Source organism: Vitis vinifera, chromosome 15 (genome assembly GCF_030704535.1).
Source record: "Vitis vinifera cultivar Pinot Noir 40024 chromosome 15, ASM3070453v1".
NCBI lineage: Eukaryota > Viridiplantae > Streptophyta > Magnoliopsida > Vitales > Vitaceae > Vitis > Vitis vinifera.
Window position 1 is genome coordinate 23,389,454 of NC_081819.1, and position 17,476 is coordinate 23,406,929.

A 17,476-nucleotide genomic window follows, 5' to 3' on the forward strand; every position below is an offset into this window, starting at 1 on the left:
ACAGTCCTGTGCCCAGTGTGGACCATTGCATAGGAAGCAGTTGGTCCTAAGCGTGAACTCCTTCCGCTTGTTTTTGCCCTTACCATCCTTGCCACTAAAGGTCTTACTTGATCATTCCTTAGGGGTGTACCCTCTTGATCCCTTGTCTCCCCCACTTTGAGCATGACTACCCTTCGACTGTGGCTTGGGCTTGGAGGAGTCTCCCCTTTTATATTCCACCAAGGACTTTGCTACCTCCATGGGCGTGGCTAGGTCTTGGACATCGCGTCTCATCAACTCTTGCTTGGCCTAACTTTGCAAGTTGTCCATGAAGTTAAATAGTAACTCCTCCTCAGACATGTTGGATATCTCAAGCATAAGTGTAGAGAACTCTTTGACATACTCACGGATCGAGCCTCTGTGCTTGAGACGCTTCATATTTTTCCTTGCCAAATAGGCCACATCTTCAGGGTAGAATTGCCTTTTGATTTCTTGCTTAAAAGCATCCCATGTATCTATGGTACACGTCTATTTTTCTATATCGGCAAACCTCCGACACCACCATAGAGTAGCATTATCAGTGAGGTAGAGGGTCGCGGTGCGTACCTTAATAGCTTCATCCGTCAGTGCGATAACCTCAAAGTAGCTCTCCATGTGCCACAAGAAGTTATCCAACTCCTTAGCATCCCTCTTGCCACTGAACGTGGGTGGCTTAGGCACCTCCACCCTTGGTGCCTCATGAGTGGCCATGACTCGTGCTGATACAACAGTCTTATAGATGACCAACTCTTGTCGAATCTCCTGATCTCGGGCCTCTATGCGCGCAGCCAAGGCCTCCACCCTTGACTCCACACTAGCGAACATGTTCATGACCTTGTCTTGGAAGGACATAAACTCCTCGTGTGACACCGATTGAACTTGTGAACCTAGCACCCCCTCACGAAGGTCTTGGATCTGCTCCTTTAGATCCTCTAAACCCTTCTCCATGCCTTGCTTGATCAAGTCCACCTATTCCCGGGTATCCGCCATGGCTAGCTCCACCTTGGCTAGTCTTGCCTCCATGTTGGCTATGGTGTCATGGGATTTATCCTTCCTGCCTCTACCTCGTGTAGTGGGCTCAGTCTCCCTCCCACGGGTTTGCTCGCTAGTTTCCTCAACGTTGGAGCCCGACATGCTTTCCTTTACTATGCCTGCTTCGTAGCTGCGCTTTGATACCAATTGTCACGGACTTAGTCTTTTCTTAAGCTCGTGCAACACTTAGACAAGTCAAGACACTTGATCTTGTTAAGTCAGCCTGACTCCCAGTGCTTAGTTTGCTAAGCTAAGATGCTCATGACCTAAAAGCTTTAGAAGTTGTGGTAAACAACTCTTAAAGAATGGAAGCTTTTATTACTTTAGGAAGCCTTTATAAGTGTTTTGAAAACTCACTTGCTTGGTGTCTTGGCCAAATGAGTCCCCCTCCTATTTATAGGCACCAATGGAACTCTCTAGAGCCTTGGAGGGTTCTTTACAATTCAAGAACATTCTAGATCTTCCTACACTAATTTATGTACAAGTCTATGTACAAGAAGCTTTTAGAATTCTTTAGAAAGTTCTGGACTCCTCTCATACCTTTCACTAGGGTGTAGAGATGTGGGGACTTCTCTAGGCATTTTTAGAAGCTTCTACACTCTTCCCACTAATGACTAAGTGTATAAGGATACAAGTAAATTGAATTTGAGTACGAACAATACTCTCTGAAAATGTGTACGGCACACGCACACCACGCCTTTTAAGTACTAACCGAAAAAAGTACACTTTGATAGGAGCTCAAACATCATCAAAAGATTGAGAATGTCACGCCCCAAGACCCACTCCAAGGGCGTGACGGTCATTTCACACCTCAAACCCGAAGGCTTAAAGTATAATCTGACCCAAACAATCATATTGTAACTAGATGTTACCAATTACCAAATATCTGTTCAGAGTAGCGGAACAAAATCTAAAATCCTCAAAATTCAATTTCCAAATAACTTCCAAATACCAAAAAAATCCAAATGAACATAACTAATAGTTAAACAAAATCCAACATAAAATCCTAAGTCAAATCCTAATGATGACCATTTTTCAGCCTAGCCATCACTCCTCACCCGAACTAAGAGTACCTGAAAATTTTCAACAATTGGGAATGAGCTCACAGCCCAATAAGGAATATTAATGCAATTCATGGATCAAATATTTTCATTTCAAATAGGAGATATCAATTTTTTTTTTTCTCATCAAATATCAGAGTTCCAAAAATACCAATATATTCAAAATTCAACCAACCAATTTCATATCAAATTCAAACACTTTCACATCAGACTCAATCAAATCCATTCAATTTTTTTTTCATTACTCTGGTTATCAAATGTCAAATGCCCAGTTAGGTGGGACTTTTCAAATGGGTGGCTAGCCTCAAATTGTTCCTGGTGGACGGAACCAAACACTACTAGTACTAGTAACCTCTAACCAAACCCCTAGAGGCTGGGGTTCAAATCAATTACATTCCCACCATGAAATGTAAAGGTCAACTATTATATCCCGTTGACAGGGCCCAATAGTCAACTATTATATCCCGTTGACAAGGGCCAAATAAACCAGAGTGATGTTTTTGTTCAAGTATTCAAATTTACACAACATAATATCTCCATATTTTGTATCATAAATAAAACAAAATATTCCAACATAATATTTAGTGCAAAACAATTTGATCCATGCATGGTAACAAAATATAATTTTATTTTCCACAATTCAAAATAACATATAAAATAATTTAATTTTATAAATATTGCATTAACTTCCCTTACCTCAAAAGAAGTCCTTGAAAGCTTGGGAGAAGAATAATTCTGAAAAAAAATATAATCTACTCTTCACCTAATATAACATAAGAGAAACAATTATTACTATTTATTTATAATTTAACTAATCTATTCCTTATTTAAATAAAACTAATAAATTTCCAATTTGTTTCTAATAACACATTACTAATTTAATTAAATTATAACTTTATTTCGTTATAAAATTCTATATATATATATATATATATATATATATATATATATATATATTGCTAAATCTCTTATTCTATTTATTACAAAAATACCATTATTACTATTATCTTATTTATAAATCTAAAACTAAATATTATTATTTAATTAACCAATTCCAAACCACTCAACCTCGGGTACACCAAACCAAAAAGCAAATTTTTTTTTTTTTTTTTCATTGCCCTCATGATCCATTATATATATATAAAAGAGCTTCCGGGCACACGCCCCTTTTGTTTTTTTGTTTTTTTTTTTTTGTTCCATGCTTCCAGTAGCACAGTGCACACGCCCTTTTTCTTTTTTTTTTTTTTTTTTTTTTTTTTCCATGCTTCCGGTAGCACAGTACACGTACGCCCTTTATTATTATTATTATTATTTTATAATAAAATTGACCCTAACCTAAAATCGAAACCTTCTAAGAATTTTTTTTTTTTTTTTTAATTAACCCTAACCTAAAATCGAAATATTCCAAGGAATTTTTTTTTTTTTTTCTAATAAAACTAAGATCTCCCAAATTCCAATACTAAAATCAAAATATTAAATTTTCACTATTTGATATTAAAACGAATTAAAAAATAATCTAACCCTAATCTAGATTTGGGGTTTTCCAAAAAAAATATATCTAATGTGTTTGAAATTAATCAATGAATCTAAAATATTAAACTAGGGGTTAGAATCTTACCTATAGAGATCTGTTCTTCAACCCTGAAATCTGACTCCAACCTTACGTTCTCTGGAATTCTGCGAACAGGAACTCTATTCAGAAAAGAAGGGAAAGAATAAAATTTCTAATTTATACCTAGGGTATTTATTCGTAAAATTACACTTTTACCCCTCTTCCACTTTATTAAATTAATTAATCAATTAATTAAATTATTAATAACAATTTCCTAAATTACCCTTAAAAGAAATGCATGGGCGTTACAGAGAACTCCCCAAATGAAGGGTACAAGGGTAAAGAAAGAGAAGTAGTTTCATTTTCTTTTCTGACTTTCATTAACCGACATGGTCTTCAAAGAAGATGAACAAATGCCACTACCGGCTGTCTTTGTTGCCAGTTCAGATGTTTTTACCAGGCTGAGCTATGGAGAGCATTTGTTAGAAAAATCCAACAAAATGGCACCACATGTAGAAAGTGAACAGAAAAATCCAATATTGTCATGGTCCTAACTTCTAACTCCTAACTAGAGATACAAGCACAGTTCGGTGAGGAAGATACTTACCTTACCTTCGAAGAAAAGGTGAAAATCATACATACATGGTAGATGGATTTCAATTTCCCAACAAACAGCCCTGACACCACCCAGAGTGAGTTTGTACAAGTCCGACTTTTGAAAATAATGCATTTAGCTTTCTTTTTCCAGAAAATACTACTTTTCAAGCGTTTTACAATGGGCAAAATATTTTAAAATATAATTTTTTTTACGTTTGGTTTTTCATGCAAAATAAATATACTTAAAATTAATTAAAAATTCATATATTTTAAATTTATTTCATTTTTATATAAATAAAAATAAATAAATAAAAAACAAGTTAAATGAGTTTTAAAAAGTATAAATAATTTATTAATTTTAATTATATATTTTATTTTCTTTCACATTTATTTTCTTCTATTTTTTCTCACTTTTCATAAATAATAATTACTATTATTACTATATAAAAAAAATTGAAGGAAAAATGGGTGGTTGGGAGCGACAATTTGAAACAAAATCAAGAACCATCTTGCCCAAAGGACTGCTACCAAAAAGGAAAATTAAAAAAGGGTGGGGGGTTGGGCGTATTCCATGGTACCAAGATAACCCAAGCTGATGAAAGGTTATATTAAAGAGACTAATCCTAAAGGTTATTTCTGTTTAAAAATCAAATTATAAAAATGGATTTTGTGGATTCAATTTTCAATAACCATAAAGATAATTTTAAAAACTGATTTTGTTAATTTGAATTTCAGTTTTCTTGCTTTCAAATCAATAAAACCCAAACTAAACAACATTCAAAGATTTATATATAATTATTTAATATTTAATGATTTTTTTTTGCATGCTTCTTCTAAAATAATTTATTATTCTTAGACTATGATTAAATTAATTTTTAAAAGCATTTTTACATTTTGTACTAAAAATATTATGATTTTAAATCCAAGTTGGCTTTAAGCAATTTTCTAAAAAACTTTGATTTAGGGTCTAAATTAACTTTCATCTAAATCGGACCAAATCAAACCTTAATCAAATTAGATTGGTTCAACTTTTTCCATCATTAAAAAGTCGGTCCAATTTTGATGAATAAAGTCTCAGAAAACCAACGAAACCATGCCCTTCTAACACTAGACCCTTTGATATTTTCAAGAGTTTCACTACCCCTCTTGTCATCTTTAGCTGTTAACACCACTCAAAAACTCATAAGCACTCTTAACTGCCTAAATATTTCCAACCCCGTAAAACCGATTATGTGACAGGTTCAAATAAACCCAACTCGTTGAGCTGATAAACACGTAAACTTAACTTCATTTTCCTCAGCAGCCAAAACCATATGAACTCCAAAAACATAAAATATGACGATGCATAAAACTAAGTCAACAGTCTATCATGTACTTCATAGACCATCCAATATAAAAGATCATAAGCATTTCTGGGTGAAGGTATTAGCCTAAGATTCATGCAAAGTTGCAAGCCATAGGAAAAGCAACAAACAGAGTCTCTATGCTATGTTGCTCTTGTTTCATATCTAGCAATGAACCGTTTTCAGTTAGAAGTCAGACACTTCCTTCCTAACAAAGAATAGACCAGAAGGCCCGCCATCAGGCAGCAGAGCCAATCTAACAGGGCTTTCAGCGCCTTCCTCAACAGTTAAGATGCCACTATTGTAGTTTATATCTGTCTTGACATAGCCAGGGCAGACACAGTTGATGCAGAAAGTCGGGTACTTCTTGGCCAGAAGCCTCGTGTAGGCATTCAAGGCTGCTTTCGAGACTCTATAGGCAGAGAAAAAAGTGGGCCAGCTCTTAGCTTCTAATAACCCCTCTTTGAAATCTTTTAGAAACTGGTTCAACACCTCTATCACTGTCTCTTCTGTAAGGTTTTCAGCATCACTTAACACTCCTTTTGCCCATTCATTTGGAATATTCTGGAACAACACAGCAAGAAAGGCAATGTAAGAAGGCCTTTATTGCAAACACATTTCCCATTTTGGAAACAGAAACTTCTAATCCAAAGAAATCAAGTGACTGGGAAATGATTCATGGAGCCTCTTCACTGCTGTCTAAAGAGAAGGCCTCTATGAAATAAAGGAAAAAAGGATTGAATAATTCACACAAACAGAAGGGAAGGAATTCTTAATCATTCACAACAGCTCTTATCATAGCATGCATTATCTCCATACAAGTACCCTAATCTGACATCATCAATCATCCCTTCTCTTGATATGGTTTTCTTCCAAACAAACCAAGATGTAACAAGCAGGAGATTTCTTGTTAATCTAAAACTTCAATAAGTTCACCACCAGATTTGACTCTGTTGACTTAACCAAGGCAATCTATCTGGTTTCCCATTGAATCAAATGGCTTCCTATCAACTTTGTTGAATTTCAAGTCCAATCATCCAGTTCTAAACTTGGTTGAACATCAAAAATGAGTGCCAACATTTTATTTTTGAATGAGGGTTAATATCATTTTTGTACCTGCAACTTCCCACCGGAGGAGGAAACATTGACAATCCTTGGCAAATCTGATAACTGGAGAAGAGGCATTAGTGCTTCAATCATCCTCTTTGGCCCATAATAGTTTATTTTCAGGCATTCTTCTGCCATCTCCAAAGGCTGAATCACTATTTCATTCCAATTGACTTCTCCTATTCTTCCCTGCATCATAGAAAAAGGAAAAACTCAATCCTCATGGTAGCCATTACACACCCGCTATACCAATTCATTCTAGATCCTTTTATCTCCCATCTAGCTTGAGAACTTCCATTTCCACTTTGTTCCATGAAAATAATATGCTATTGTGGTACATACAAGGTCTAGATATTGCCTTTGAGTATCCTAATTTCTTTCTTTGCTTTGATACACTATTGTTTCTATTTCATTCTGCTTCTTCACAATTTTTGTATTTCATCTTAAGAACTTCTTTCTAAATCCCACCATCTAGTTCTTGGATATATTTGGTTTTCTTTTTATTCTCTTGTGTTTTTGTTTAAAACTCGTAACCAAAAAACTATTGTTATGCGGATGGACTTGATTCTAGGGTAATTTTACCATCTTACAGCTGTGTTGTCTAGACTCTCCATCTTAACCCAATGTGGTCATGTCAACATGACATAACAAGGTTGTGATAGTGGGATTCATGTTGGATACTCCTTGCTTTGGTATTGACTTCTTTTTTTCCAAATAAAAGTGAAAAGAAAGGAATTTTTTTAAAAAAATTTGCTTCTAATTGATTTTTTTCCCCATTATTATATTATATCCAAGTTCCATTTAGGACCATTTTTCAGCTGCGTCCCTTTATCATAAAAATTGAATGTGAAGGATCAAAAACCTAGAAACATTCACACACTAGATACCCATACCTGAACCCATGTAACATAGTTGCATGGTGACCACAATTTACTCATCATCAAGAAAAATATATGGCTCTCTTTGATAAGTGTTTTAAAAAATAACTTTAAAAATTAATTCTTAAAAATTATTCATTGATATTTTTGAACAAAAGACTGTTTGGGAATTTGAAATATTTTTAACCTATTTTTAAATAAATTTTAACTATAATGACTTATTTTCAATTATTCTCCATATTTATAACATTATTTTTAAAAAGTGGCATCAAAAAACAAGTGAAAACAATTGAAAGATATTCTCAAAAAACACTATTTTATATTTTTAAGAAAAAAAAAACATTTTCTGTTGTCTAGTTACCAAACATGTTTTCTTGTTTTTTGTTTTTAAAACCCAAAAACTGTCTTTGAAAATAGCTTACAAACATACCCTATGTTATTATTTTTTTGGATAGATAAATAGAGTATTATATAACAAGAGAGCTAAAACGAGCATACCAAAGTATATAGGACATACACAACAACCGGCGAAAGGTGCAAGCTCAAAATAAAAGGGACAGTAAAAAGCTACTCCCTCCCAATAATCATTTAGCAGTGACTTGTAAGGCCCATCCTAGAAAACTATATATATATACACTTTGATAACTATTAAAAATTAAAAGTTGCTCTAGATCAATTCCTTTTCCAATGGGAGTCATTTGGAACTCCTATGTACCATCTAAAGCAATTTTTTTTTTCCTTGGGCTTAGGAGGCAAGATAGGGAAAAATATTGACTTTGGATTACCTTCCAAGAAAGGATGGTTGTTGGCCTTTCACTATACAAGGACAAGATTGTATGACAATTTTTTTTTTTGTTTGACATATCTTGGATGATATCTTTCACGGTTAGAGAGACTCTTAGGATGACATGGTTGCTTTGTGGGAAAAAAAACGAAAGAAGTTGTGTCAAGCAACTTCTTGTGCATTTTTTGGACAATATAGAAAGAAAAAGAATTAAAGATCATTTGAAAATGAGGAGCATTCTAACTACTAAAGACTAAAAAGCACTTTTCTTAAGAAACTTTTCTTAATTGATTTTGTTGAATGGTTGAGTTTTGACAAAGGGAGGGAGTAGTTTTTTGTAGTTCCCCCTTGTTTGGTTATCCCTTTTGGTGACCATTGTATACTTCCTATGCACTTTGCTACACTCTTTCTGGGTGTTTTTTATATACCTACTTTATTTACCCATCAATAAATAAATAAATAAATAATTTCAAAGCTGGTCTTTCTTTGAAGTTCCATCCACAACTGATTTCCAGAAATAAAGAAATTGCATATGAAACCCTACCTGAGCAGCAGCGATTGCTGATCTTAAAGCATCAGGATCTGTTACTATCATTCCAATTACGCCTGCATTATTCACCTGTCCAGAATTCCACATTTCTCATTATCCAATTTTTAACCATAAACTGAAAAAATAAAGTGATAAAAAAGGAAGTCAGTCGATACTTTTCAGAATATTACACATAAGATTACTGATTCTGAGATTCATCTCAAAATTTTCAAGAATCATGTGGATAGGAGAGTTTGATGATAACATGTAGCGCATACATATGTCACATGTGTGTGCATGTTGCTTTAACTTTATTAAAACATCAATTAAATTCACTAACAAAGCCTTCCTGAAGAAGTCATGCAACTCCATACTGATGTATATCAAAGGAGAGAGAATGATGGGACCGAGGAAACTAAAGTGGGCACTGGTTCAATGATAATATAGGATATTAACCAAAGTAGAAATCGGGTGATGTGTTGATTAATATGATGGATTTAAGTAACAGTACAGTGTGGCCTAAAGGGATGGCAAGGAGAAAGGATACGGCATTGGCTTAACTGTTTCCTGACCAGTGATGAGTTACAAAACACACAATTCAAAATTCTCTTCAAACAAAAACTAAGACTATGATTGGTTCTCGAAAAGTATTAAGAAAAGAAAAAAAATGCTAAAGAAATCATTTTCTCATGTTTGATTTCAACATGGAAAATACAAAATAAAATCAAATTAGTTTAAAATTTATACATTCTAAAATTATTTAATATTTATAAAACAGAGGGTTTAAAGAAATATATAAAAATAATTTATTTTCCCCTCAGCCTTTCTTTCCTTCTCCCTTTCCTCTTTATTTTCTTTTTCTTACATTTTCCCAAAACCAAACATAGCCTAATAGCCTAATTGTTTTTAACATGATAAATAGACAGAATAGGGGGGAATCTCAAGTAGTTCAGTTCATTTTGGTGGTTGCATCAGATACAGTAGTCTATGACAGTACACAAGACCTGCCCAATTGAAACTTAGCAATGTATCATTCCCATTTTCAAGTTCTAATCAAGAGCCGAATGTGAAACTGGCAATATTCACGTATCATCAAAATCGGTACAGACATTCATACATACATACATATCCCGTCAAAAAGGAGGAAAAATCAAAGGAAGAATTGAGTAATAGAGTAATTGTGCAATTGGGTATGCTAGAAAGGATCGATCAGGGATTTTCAGGAGCATGCCATGCTTATGTCTGCCACAAGAACCAAGAAAAAACGATGGAAAATTGATCAAGAAATGGGGGTTTCCAAAATACCAAGATATCAAGCTTCCCAAACTGGGTTTTGATGAAATCCGCAAGGGAAGCAATACTTGCAGGCTGCCCAACATCAAGCTGATGAAAAATCACATTAGAGAGACCAGATCCTTTGAGGCTTTCAAGAGCTTCAACACCCCTCTTTTCATCTCTAGCTGTTAGCACCACTGTCACCCCATTAGCTGCCAACTCCCTACATATTCCCAACCCAATTCCTTTATTTGCTCCTGTAACAACTGCATACCTGAAACAGAAAAAATATCAGAAAGCAAGCAAAACGGGTGTGATATAATACGTCTTTAGACTTAGAACTTGTAAAAAAGGCAACGGTGGAAAAACCCAGAACTTCTTTGTTGCTTCGGCCATTGTTTTTGAGAAAGGATTTGTGTGTGAAGACAGAAAAATTGGATTGGCTTTGAGTTTTGTTATACAGATATTGGCGAAGTTTTTCAACTTTCTGTCCCGAAAATGAAGTTTATGGGCATAAAAGTAAATGCAACGCTGATTTACTTGTCAATTCAATTGTTATAAAGATAGATATTCGCACATCATTTAATCCATTGATCGAGGCAGAAATCATAACTACGGCTGTTGATGGCAGTTGGATTTTTATTAGGAATATTTGACCCAAAAGCAAAATCGTTGTGGGTGTGAGACACAGGTAAAGGAAATATTTAATACATGGTATTTTTCTTTTAAAGAAAAAGTCTATGGGTTTAAAAAGATTTTTTTTTTTTTTTGTTAATTCAAGAGTAAATCCATCCCTTTTTATTTTTTATGGGGCTCCGAGGTCATGGAGTCTAGATAAGATTGCAACATACCATAATTTGAATTCTTTGAAAAACGATACTTAAATATGTCCCTTACATTAAGTCAATCTATATTTCATGATAGCCCTAAAAAGGCCTTGTGCAAGCGGTGAGATTGGGTTTCTGATGAACTATAAGTCTACAAAAGGGGAGAGAGGCGAGTCACGGGAGATAGAAATAAGCGCTGAACCGGCATTGCTGGCTAAAGTTAGAGAGAAATGAATGAAGAAGATAACTGTCACTTCAATTGGGCCCATCCATCATATACCCATATACCCAAATGAAAGTAATCATAAAATTGCACAGAAATCAGAGTCAACACTTGCCCATACGAAATTGCAGAACAGAGGAATCAAACTAGCCATTTTGATTAGGAAGACTGGGGGGCAACGTACTGATGCGGTTTCCTCTGTTTTTGAAACTGCTGCCCATTAAAAATGCTCATATGGCCAGAGCAGCACTTTTTTTTTCTTTTTTCTTTTTTCCATCAATTCAAATTTAATCATGCACGTTAAAACTCAAATTCAAAGTTTAGTATAACATAATCCTATTGATATAATTAGTTGTTAAATTTGACCATACAAATTAAGAGGCATTTGAAAGAAGTAATATAATTGTTACAATTAAAAAGAAAGTACATCTTATTTAAAAGTTCTTGACTCCATAGGCTCCACTCCACCTGTGGTATAGAAATTTTGAGGAAAGCCACAACAGAGGAAGAAATACGCTAGCCTCTAAGTTAGTTGAGGCCGTCCACCACACTACATAAAAATGAAAGCGTATGAAAAGTGGAAGGAATCGAAGTCAAACGGGTCTACCCACGGTATGATTTGTCCAATGAAATTGCATGGAAAAGAGTAGTAATCTTAGAGTCAGAGCCCATCACCAATAAAGGATTTTTGAAAATCTCACCTACTGAATAATTCTTAAAAAATCATTTCAGCTAATTTTATAGATTTGTAAGATTTATAAGCCCTTCCAATTGAAAACATTTATAACATTTCAAACAAGTAAACTCTTAATTTTTCATTAATTCTATAATAAAAGAAGAACATTTTAAATATCTCCAATAAAATCATTCCTAATTCCAAGGAACAAATTACTTTCTGAAACATTATTTTGTTTCCTCACATGTTCTAACAAGATTATCATTTCAAGTGGTATATTTGGATAAAATTACTCTTATAATCACCAACTTTTTTATTCAAGGGAATCAAGTTCATCACAAATTCGTAATAAATATTTTTAATATACGAAAATTTGTAACAAATAATATTTTTAATACAAGAGCACATCACCTCCCTTGATAAAAACATTTCCTTAAACCCTAATATATTTGATTATTGAAAAATGTGAGAGAAAAAGTATAAAGAAAGTAAAAGTAAAGAAAAATAAAAAAAAAGTTAAAATTAATAAATTATTTTATATATTATTTCAAACTCATTTCACTTATTATATATATATTAAATAATTTTAAAATATATAAATTTTTAATTAATTTTAATTATATTTGATTTTCTTTCGTATTTTTCATGTTGAAATCAAATATAAAAAAAAAAAAATTTTTAATATTTTTTTTCTTTCTTTAATATTTTACGAGACCAAACATAGCATAAGGATCAAATAATAGTTTGCTACTAGTAGTTTAACAGTCTAACATCTCTCCTTCATCCAGCTCACTTTCTTTTCTCTTTAATCATCCACCTTGATTTTCTTTAATATCTTTGGATTATAATTCATGATAAATTTCATTAATGGAATGTATATAAAAAATTAATATATATAAAGAAAATAAAGCAGTTTACTAGATCAAAATAAATAAATATTCATGTAACACAATTTACAAGAAATTAAAACATTCATAGTTTGATTCTTAAAAATTTATTAATTTATCTAATTTAAACCTCCCTCTTATGATTAATAATTAGTTATGTTTTGACAAGAATTCAAATTCTTGGTTGTTTTATAATAAATAATTAATTGTGTTTTTTATTCAGAAATAGTGTCTAAATTGAAACACTTTACCAAGCATTCAACTTTTTTAACTACAAATTGTTAATATTTTTTTCTTATCATTAATGCAATAGTTATAAAGGACAGATAAAAGACAAGTTGAGAAGAAAAAAATATATAAAAAAACTATTAATATAATTAATGGATTATGAAAATACTGATTATTTAACTTATTTTAGCATTAAAAAGAATATATATCCCTCTTTTATCATTTTGTTAAGTGACTCTGATGGCGTGAAATATATATATATATATATATATATATATATAGATGTTTTACAATTTTTTTAAAAAATAATTCTTAAAAAGTATTTTTTAAAATAGTTTTAAATTATTTTTTTAAGACAAAATTATGTTTGATAACTCATATTAAAAATTTATCAAATGTATTTTCTAAATTATAAAACTATTTTCCATTGTAAAGAAAAAAACCTGATTTCAAGATAACTGCTTACTTTTTTCAAATTTTCTTGGGGCCACTACCATCTTATGAAATTGTTTTAAAAAAAAACCCTACAAAAAGGCTACTTGGTTAAATGACTTCCATTTTTATTCGTCCTTGTTCAACAGTCGAAATGATTAAATTTAACCATACACGTTACAAGTCACAACTCAAATGCTGAATTATTCGTTATATCAGCACCCATCAAGGAGTAAGAACCACGGCATCTTTGCAGGTCTCTTTTCTTTCACAAAGGAATCATCCCCAAAATACGCAATAGCTTTCTAGAGTGAATTTCCATATCTTCTTGACTCAACCATTTGAGTTCAAACCGAAATTGCCTGGAAAGTGATTTCCACCTAATGGAACCAACCTTTTCTTTTCAAAGAAACTTCTTTCAAACTGGTAGCTTTACTGGATTTAAAACCAACCACCTTGTTGTCAGTGGATCAGCAACAACGACTGGAAACAATGGCTGAAAGCATTGTAACGTTTTTTCTAGAGAAGTTAACCGACCTGCTTTCGCAGGAAGCATTTCTACTCAGCAGAGTAGAAGAGCAGGTGAAGCTGTTGAGTAACGAGCTCGAATGGATGCGCCTTTTTCTCAAAGATGCGGATGCAAAGCGCAGATATGATCCAAGAATCAAGCTCTGGGTGAGTCAGATCAGGGACGTAACCTATGATGCCGAAGATGTCATCGACAGGTTCATGTTCGAGATGAATCACCAACAGCAAGGAAGTCTCAAATGTCTCAAGTTTCTTAAGTTAAGGTTTGTTCACAAGCTCGAGTCTCGAATCAGAGAGATCAACATCAAGATTGAGAAGATTATGGCTAACAAATCAAGGTACGGTGTCGAAACTTTACCAGCTGCAAGCTCTTCCAACGAAGTTGTGCCACAGAAAGAGAAGAGGGTTCCGATCGTTGAAGAAGTCAATGTGGTGGGGATACGAGAGGGTGCAAAAAGTGTGAAGCAAATGCTGCTTAATGGAGAGAGGCGGAGGGCAGTGGTGTCCATCGTGGGCATGGGTGGCTTGGGAAAGACCACCCTTGCTAAGAAAGTTTACAACGATAATGATGTCCAGCAATACTTTGATTGTCATGCTTGGATTTATGTCTCTCAAGAGTATACAATAAGGGAGCTTTTGCTAGGCATTGCTGATTATGTTATGGTTCTATCCCAAAAGCAAAAGAGTCAAATGAACGAGAGTGAGTTGGGGAACAGGCTTCGTGATTACCTGACAACCAAGTAGTACTTGATAGTTATGGATGATATATGGAGAAATGAAGCTTGGGATAGGTTGAGCTTGTATGTTCCTGACTCTATGAATGGCAGCAGAGTGTTGATCACCTCCCGCAATAAAGAAATTGGTTTTCATGCTGATCCACAAACCATTCCCCATGAACTTCCCTTTCTAACTGAAGAAGAGAGTTGGGACCTCTTTCTCAAGAAAATTTTTCTGGCTGGGAGTGCAAATGCTGTTTGCCCCAGAGAATTGGAAGAGCTGGGAAAGAAAATTGTAGCAAATTGTGGGGGTTTGCCCCTTGCAATCGTGGTCTTGGGAGGCCTTCTATCAAGAAAAGAAAAGACACCACTCGCCTGGCAAAAAGTACTTGACAGCCTAACTTGGCACCTAAATCAAGGTCCAGACTCATGTTTGGGGGTCCTTGCTCTAAGCTACAATGATATGCCGTATTACTTGAAGTCCTGTTTCCTTTACTGTGGCCTTTTCCCAGAAGACTCAGAAATCAGGACAGATAAGTTGATCCGCTTGTGGGTTGCGGAAGGGTTTATACAAAGAAGAGGAAAAGAAATAGTGGAAGACGTCGCGGAAGATCACTTACAGGAATTGGTACATAGAAGCATGATTCAAGTGGCTGACAAGAGTTTTGATGGAAGAGTGATGTCCTGTCGTATGCATGATTTGCTTCGAGACCTTGCCATTTCTGAGGCTAAAGATACAAAATTTTTTGAGGGATATGAAAGCATTGATTCTACATCCCCTGTCAGTGTTCGTCGACTAACCATTCATCAAGGTAAGAAGACTAATTCTGAACACTTGCATAGTTCACGTCTCCGATCTTTCATTTGTTTTTCTGAATGCTTCCAAGAAAACATTTTAAGATCTTTATACAGGGGTGTCAAATTGCTCACTGTACTGGACCTAGAGAGCATGGATATCTATACCCTCCCAGAAGGTATAGGAGAACTTATCCACCTTAAGTACTTGTGCTTAAGGAGAACCCGCATAGAAAGGCTTCCATCGTCCATAGGTCATCTTATTAATCTACAAACCCTAGATTTTCGAGGCACTTTAATTGAAATAATTCCTTCTACCATTTGGAAATTGCACCATTTGAGACATCTATATGGTCATGGTGTGGTTTCAAGGCAGTCAGTGATAGATAATTGTATGAATGGTCCTTTGGGTGTTGACCACCTAACAGCCCTCCAATCATTAAGTTTAAGAGCAGGAAGGTGGTGCAGTGCAGAAGGGTTAGGAAAATTAACCCAGCTTAGAGAACTGAAAATCCGATGGACTGAAATACCTCAAATAATGTGCAAGGGCTTTTCTGAATCTGTTGAAAAATTAACTGCTCTTCGATCCTTGTATTTGTACACCACTGACGGAGAGGAAACATTAGTCATGCCACAACTCATGCCTTTCTTACACCACACACACCTTTACCATGTTCGTTTAGGGGGGAAGCTCGAGAAGTTTCCCAATCAAATTGAATTCTACCCCCCAAACCTTATTCAGTTGGAATTGGAATATTGTAATATAAAGCAAGACCCAATGGTGACTCTGGAGAAGCTGCCAAATCTAAGGATTCTCCAGTTATTGTATAGTTCATACATGGGAAAGAAAATGGTCTGTTCTTCGGGAGGATTCCAGCGACTGGAAACCCTTAAGCTCAAGGGTTTGAAAGAACTAAGAGAGTTAATTGTGGAAGAAGGGGCAGTGCCAGATCTGAAGGTTTCAATAATTGCCAGTTACCATAAAATGGCAAGACTTCCTCGCGGATTGCTGCAGCTAGAAAATTTGCAGTACCTAGAGTTGTTTCAGTTGTCACATAAATTGATTGAGGAGGTAAATCAGACAGAAGGAGAAGATTGGGACAAGATCCGGCTTATCACCTCCATATTACAGTAGAGAAAAGGTAACCTGACGGCTCAGGATCCACACAGCTTGGGCAGTATTGAGGGCACAAAATTTCTGATGCAATAAATCTTTCTCTACTTGTCTAAGTATGTGTTTTTCTTTTTCTTTTGTATTTGCGTACGATAATTCCCTTGCTTCCATGGCCTCAAATAAATTGTTCATGCAGTTTGTAATCAAACCCTCACAATGAAGCTCCAACAGAAAATATAAGAGAGTGAGAGAATGGCCTCCTAATATCAAAGATGTTTTTTCCTTCTATCCCACATTGATATATCACAACTAGGTTTAATCCGATACCTCAAAAGCAATAGCAATTAGAACTGAACGGATCCATTAATTAACAAATCGGACTACCAGTGTTGCTTCAATCTGATCAGAAATGATCTATTAACATCTGCCATTACCCCCATTAGCAGAATTCATCTTTTTTTTTTCTTTCACTTTTTCATCAGCAGCATGATCCTTAAACCACTTGTAACATTACTACATCAAATACATAACAAATCCACAAATAGATTTCTATTTGCATAATCAACTAAGTCTAATAGTCTAATGATGAAAATCATATTGCTGACAACCCAGTTGTTCGGCCGTTTCATTTTTTAACTCTCTCTTCCGATACTTAAAAGCGGTGACAAAAGATTCTTACATATTTCAAATTTTCGGCGGCTGATGATCCGAGATTCAACCTAGAATTCAATATAAAAAAATCCGCCGACATATCAAACAAGTATAACATCGATTGAACAATATACCCACAAATTTCCTCAGAAATCAAGGTTTTGATCGAGCTACGTATCAATTAAAACTTTCGACCGTGTCCTGCAAGATCCATAGATTCATG

At 34.5% G+C, this 17,476-nt stretch overlaps 2 protein-coding genes across 3 annotated transcripts; one reads left to right on the plus strand and one right to left on the minus strand.

Annotated features, from left to right (window-relative positions):
- Positions 1 to 5,612: 5,612 nt before the first annotated feature.
- On the minus strand, positions 5,613 to 10,713 carry LOC100253349 ((+)-neomenthol dehydrogenase). 2 transcript variants are annotated; one of them, XM_010663433.3, is made up of 5 exons: positions 10,553 to 10,713; positions 10,207 to 10,450; positions 8,917 to 8,991; positions 6,720 to 6,899; positions 5,613 to 6,167 (listed from the first exon to the last, which is right to left on the minus strand). In XM_010663433.3, the coding sequence occupies exons 1-5, from the start codon at positions 10,570 to 10,572 to the stop codon at positions 5,790 to 5,792; spliced, it is 897 nt and encodes a 298-aa protein (XP_010661735.1). In that variant the 5' UTR covers positions 10,573 to 10,713; the 3' UTR covers positions 5,613 to 5,789. The 2 variants fall into 2 exon arrangements, with proteins under 2 accessions (XP_010661735.1, XP_059599059.1); XM_059743076.1 differs by lacking the exon at positions 6,720 to 6,899 and having other exon boundaries at positions 10,553 to 10,696.
- A 4,020-nt stretch (positions 10,714 to 14,733) lies between these two features.
- On the plus strand, positions 14,734 to 16,623 carry LOC104881902 (disease resistance protein RPP8). The gene has a single exon (XM_019225705.2). It carries the CDS (start codon positions 14,734 to 14,736, stop codon positions 16,621 to 16,623), a length of 1,890 nt encoding a protein of 629 aa, XP_019081250.1.
- Positions 16,624 to 17,476: the final 853 nt, after the last annotated feature.

Excerpts from the sequence above, each read along its gene's own strand:
- LOC100253349 (XM_010663433.3), bottom strand. The coding sequence starts at position 10,572 with ATGGCCGAAGCAACAAAGAA. Across the intron at positions 8,992-10,206 it reads TTGGGAAGCTTGATATCTTG|GTGAATAATGCAGGCGTAAT; the intron begins GTATTTTGGAAA and ends AATTCTGGACAG. Across the intron at positions 6,900-8,916 it reads CAGCAATCGCTGCTGCTCAG|GGAAGAATAGGAGAAGTCAA; the intron begins GTAGGGTTTCAT and ends TCTATGATGCAG.
- LOC104881902 (XM_019225705.2), top strand. The coding sequence starts at position 14,734 with ATGGATGATATATGGAGAAATGAAGCTTGGGATAGGTTGAGCTTGTAT.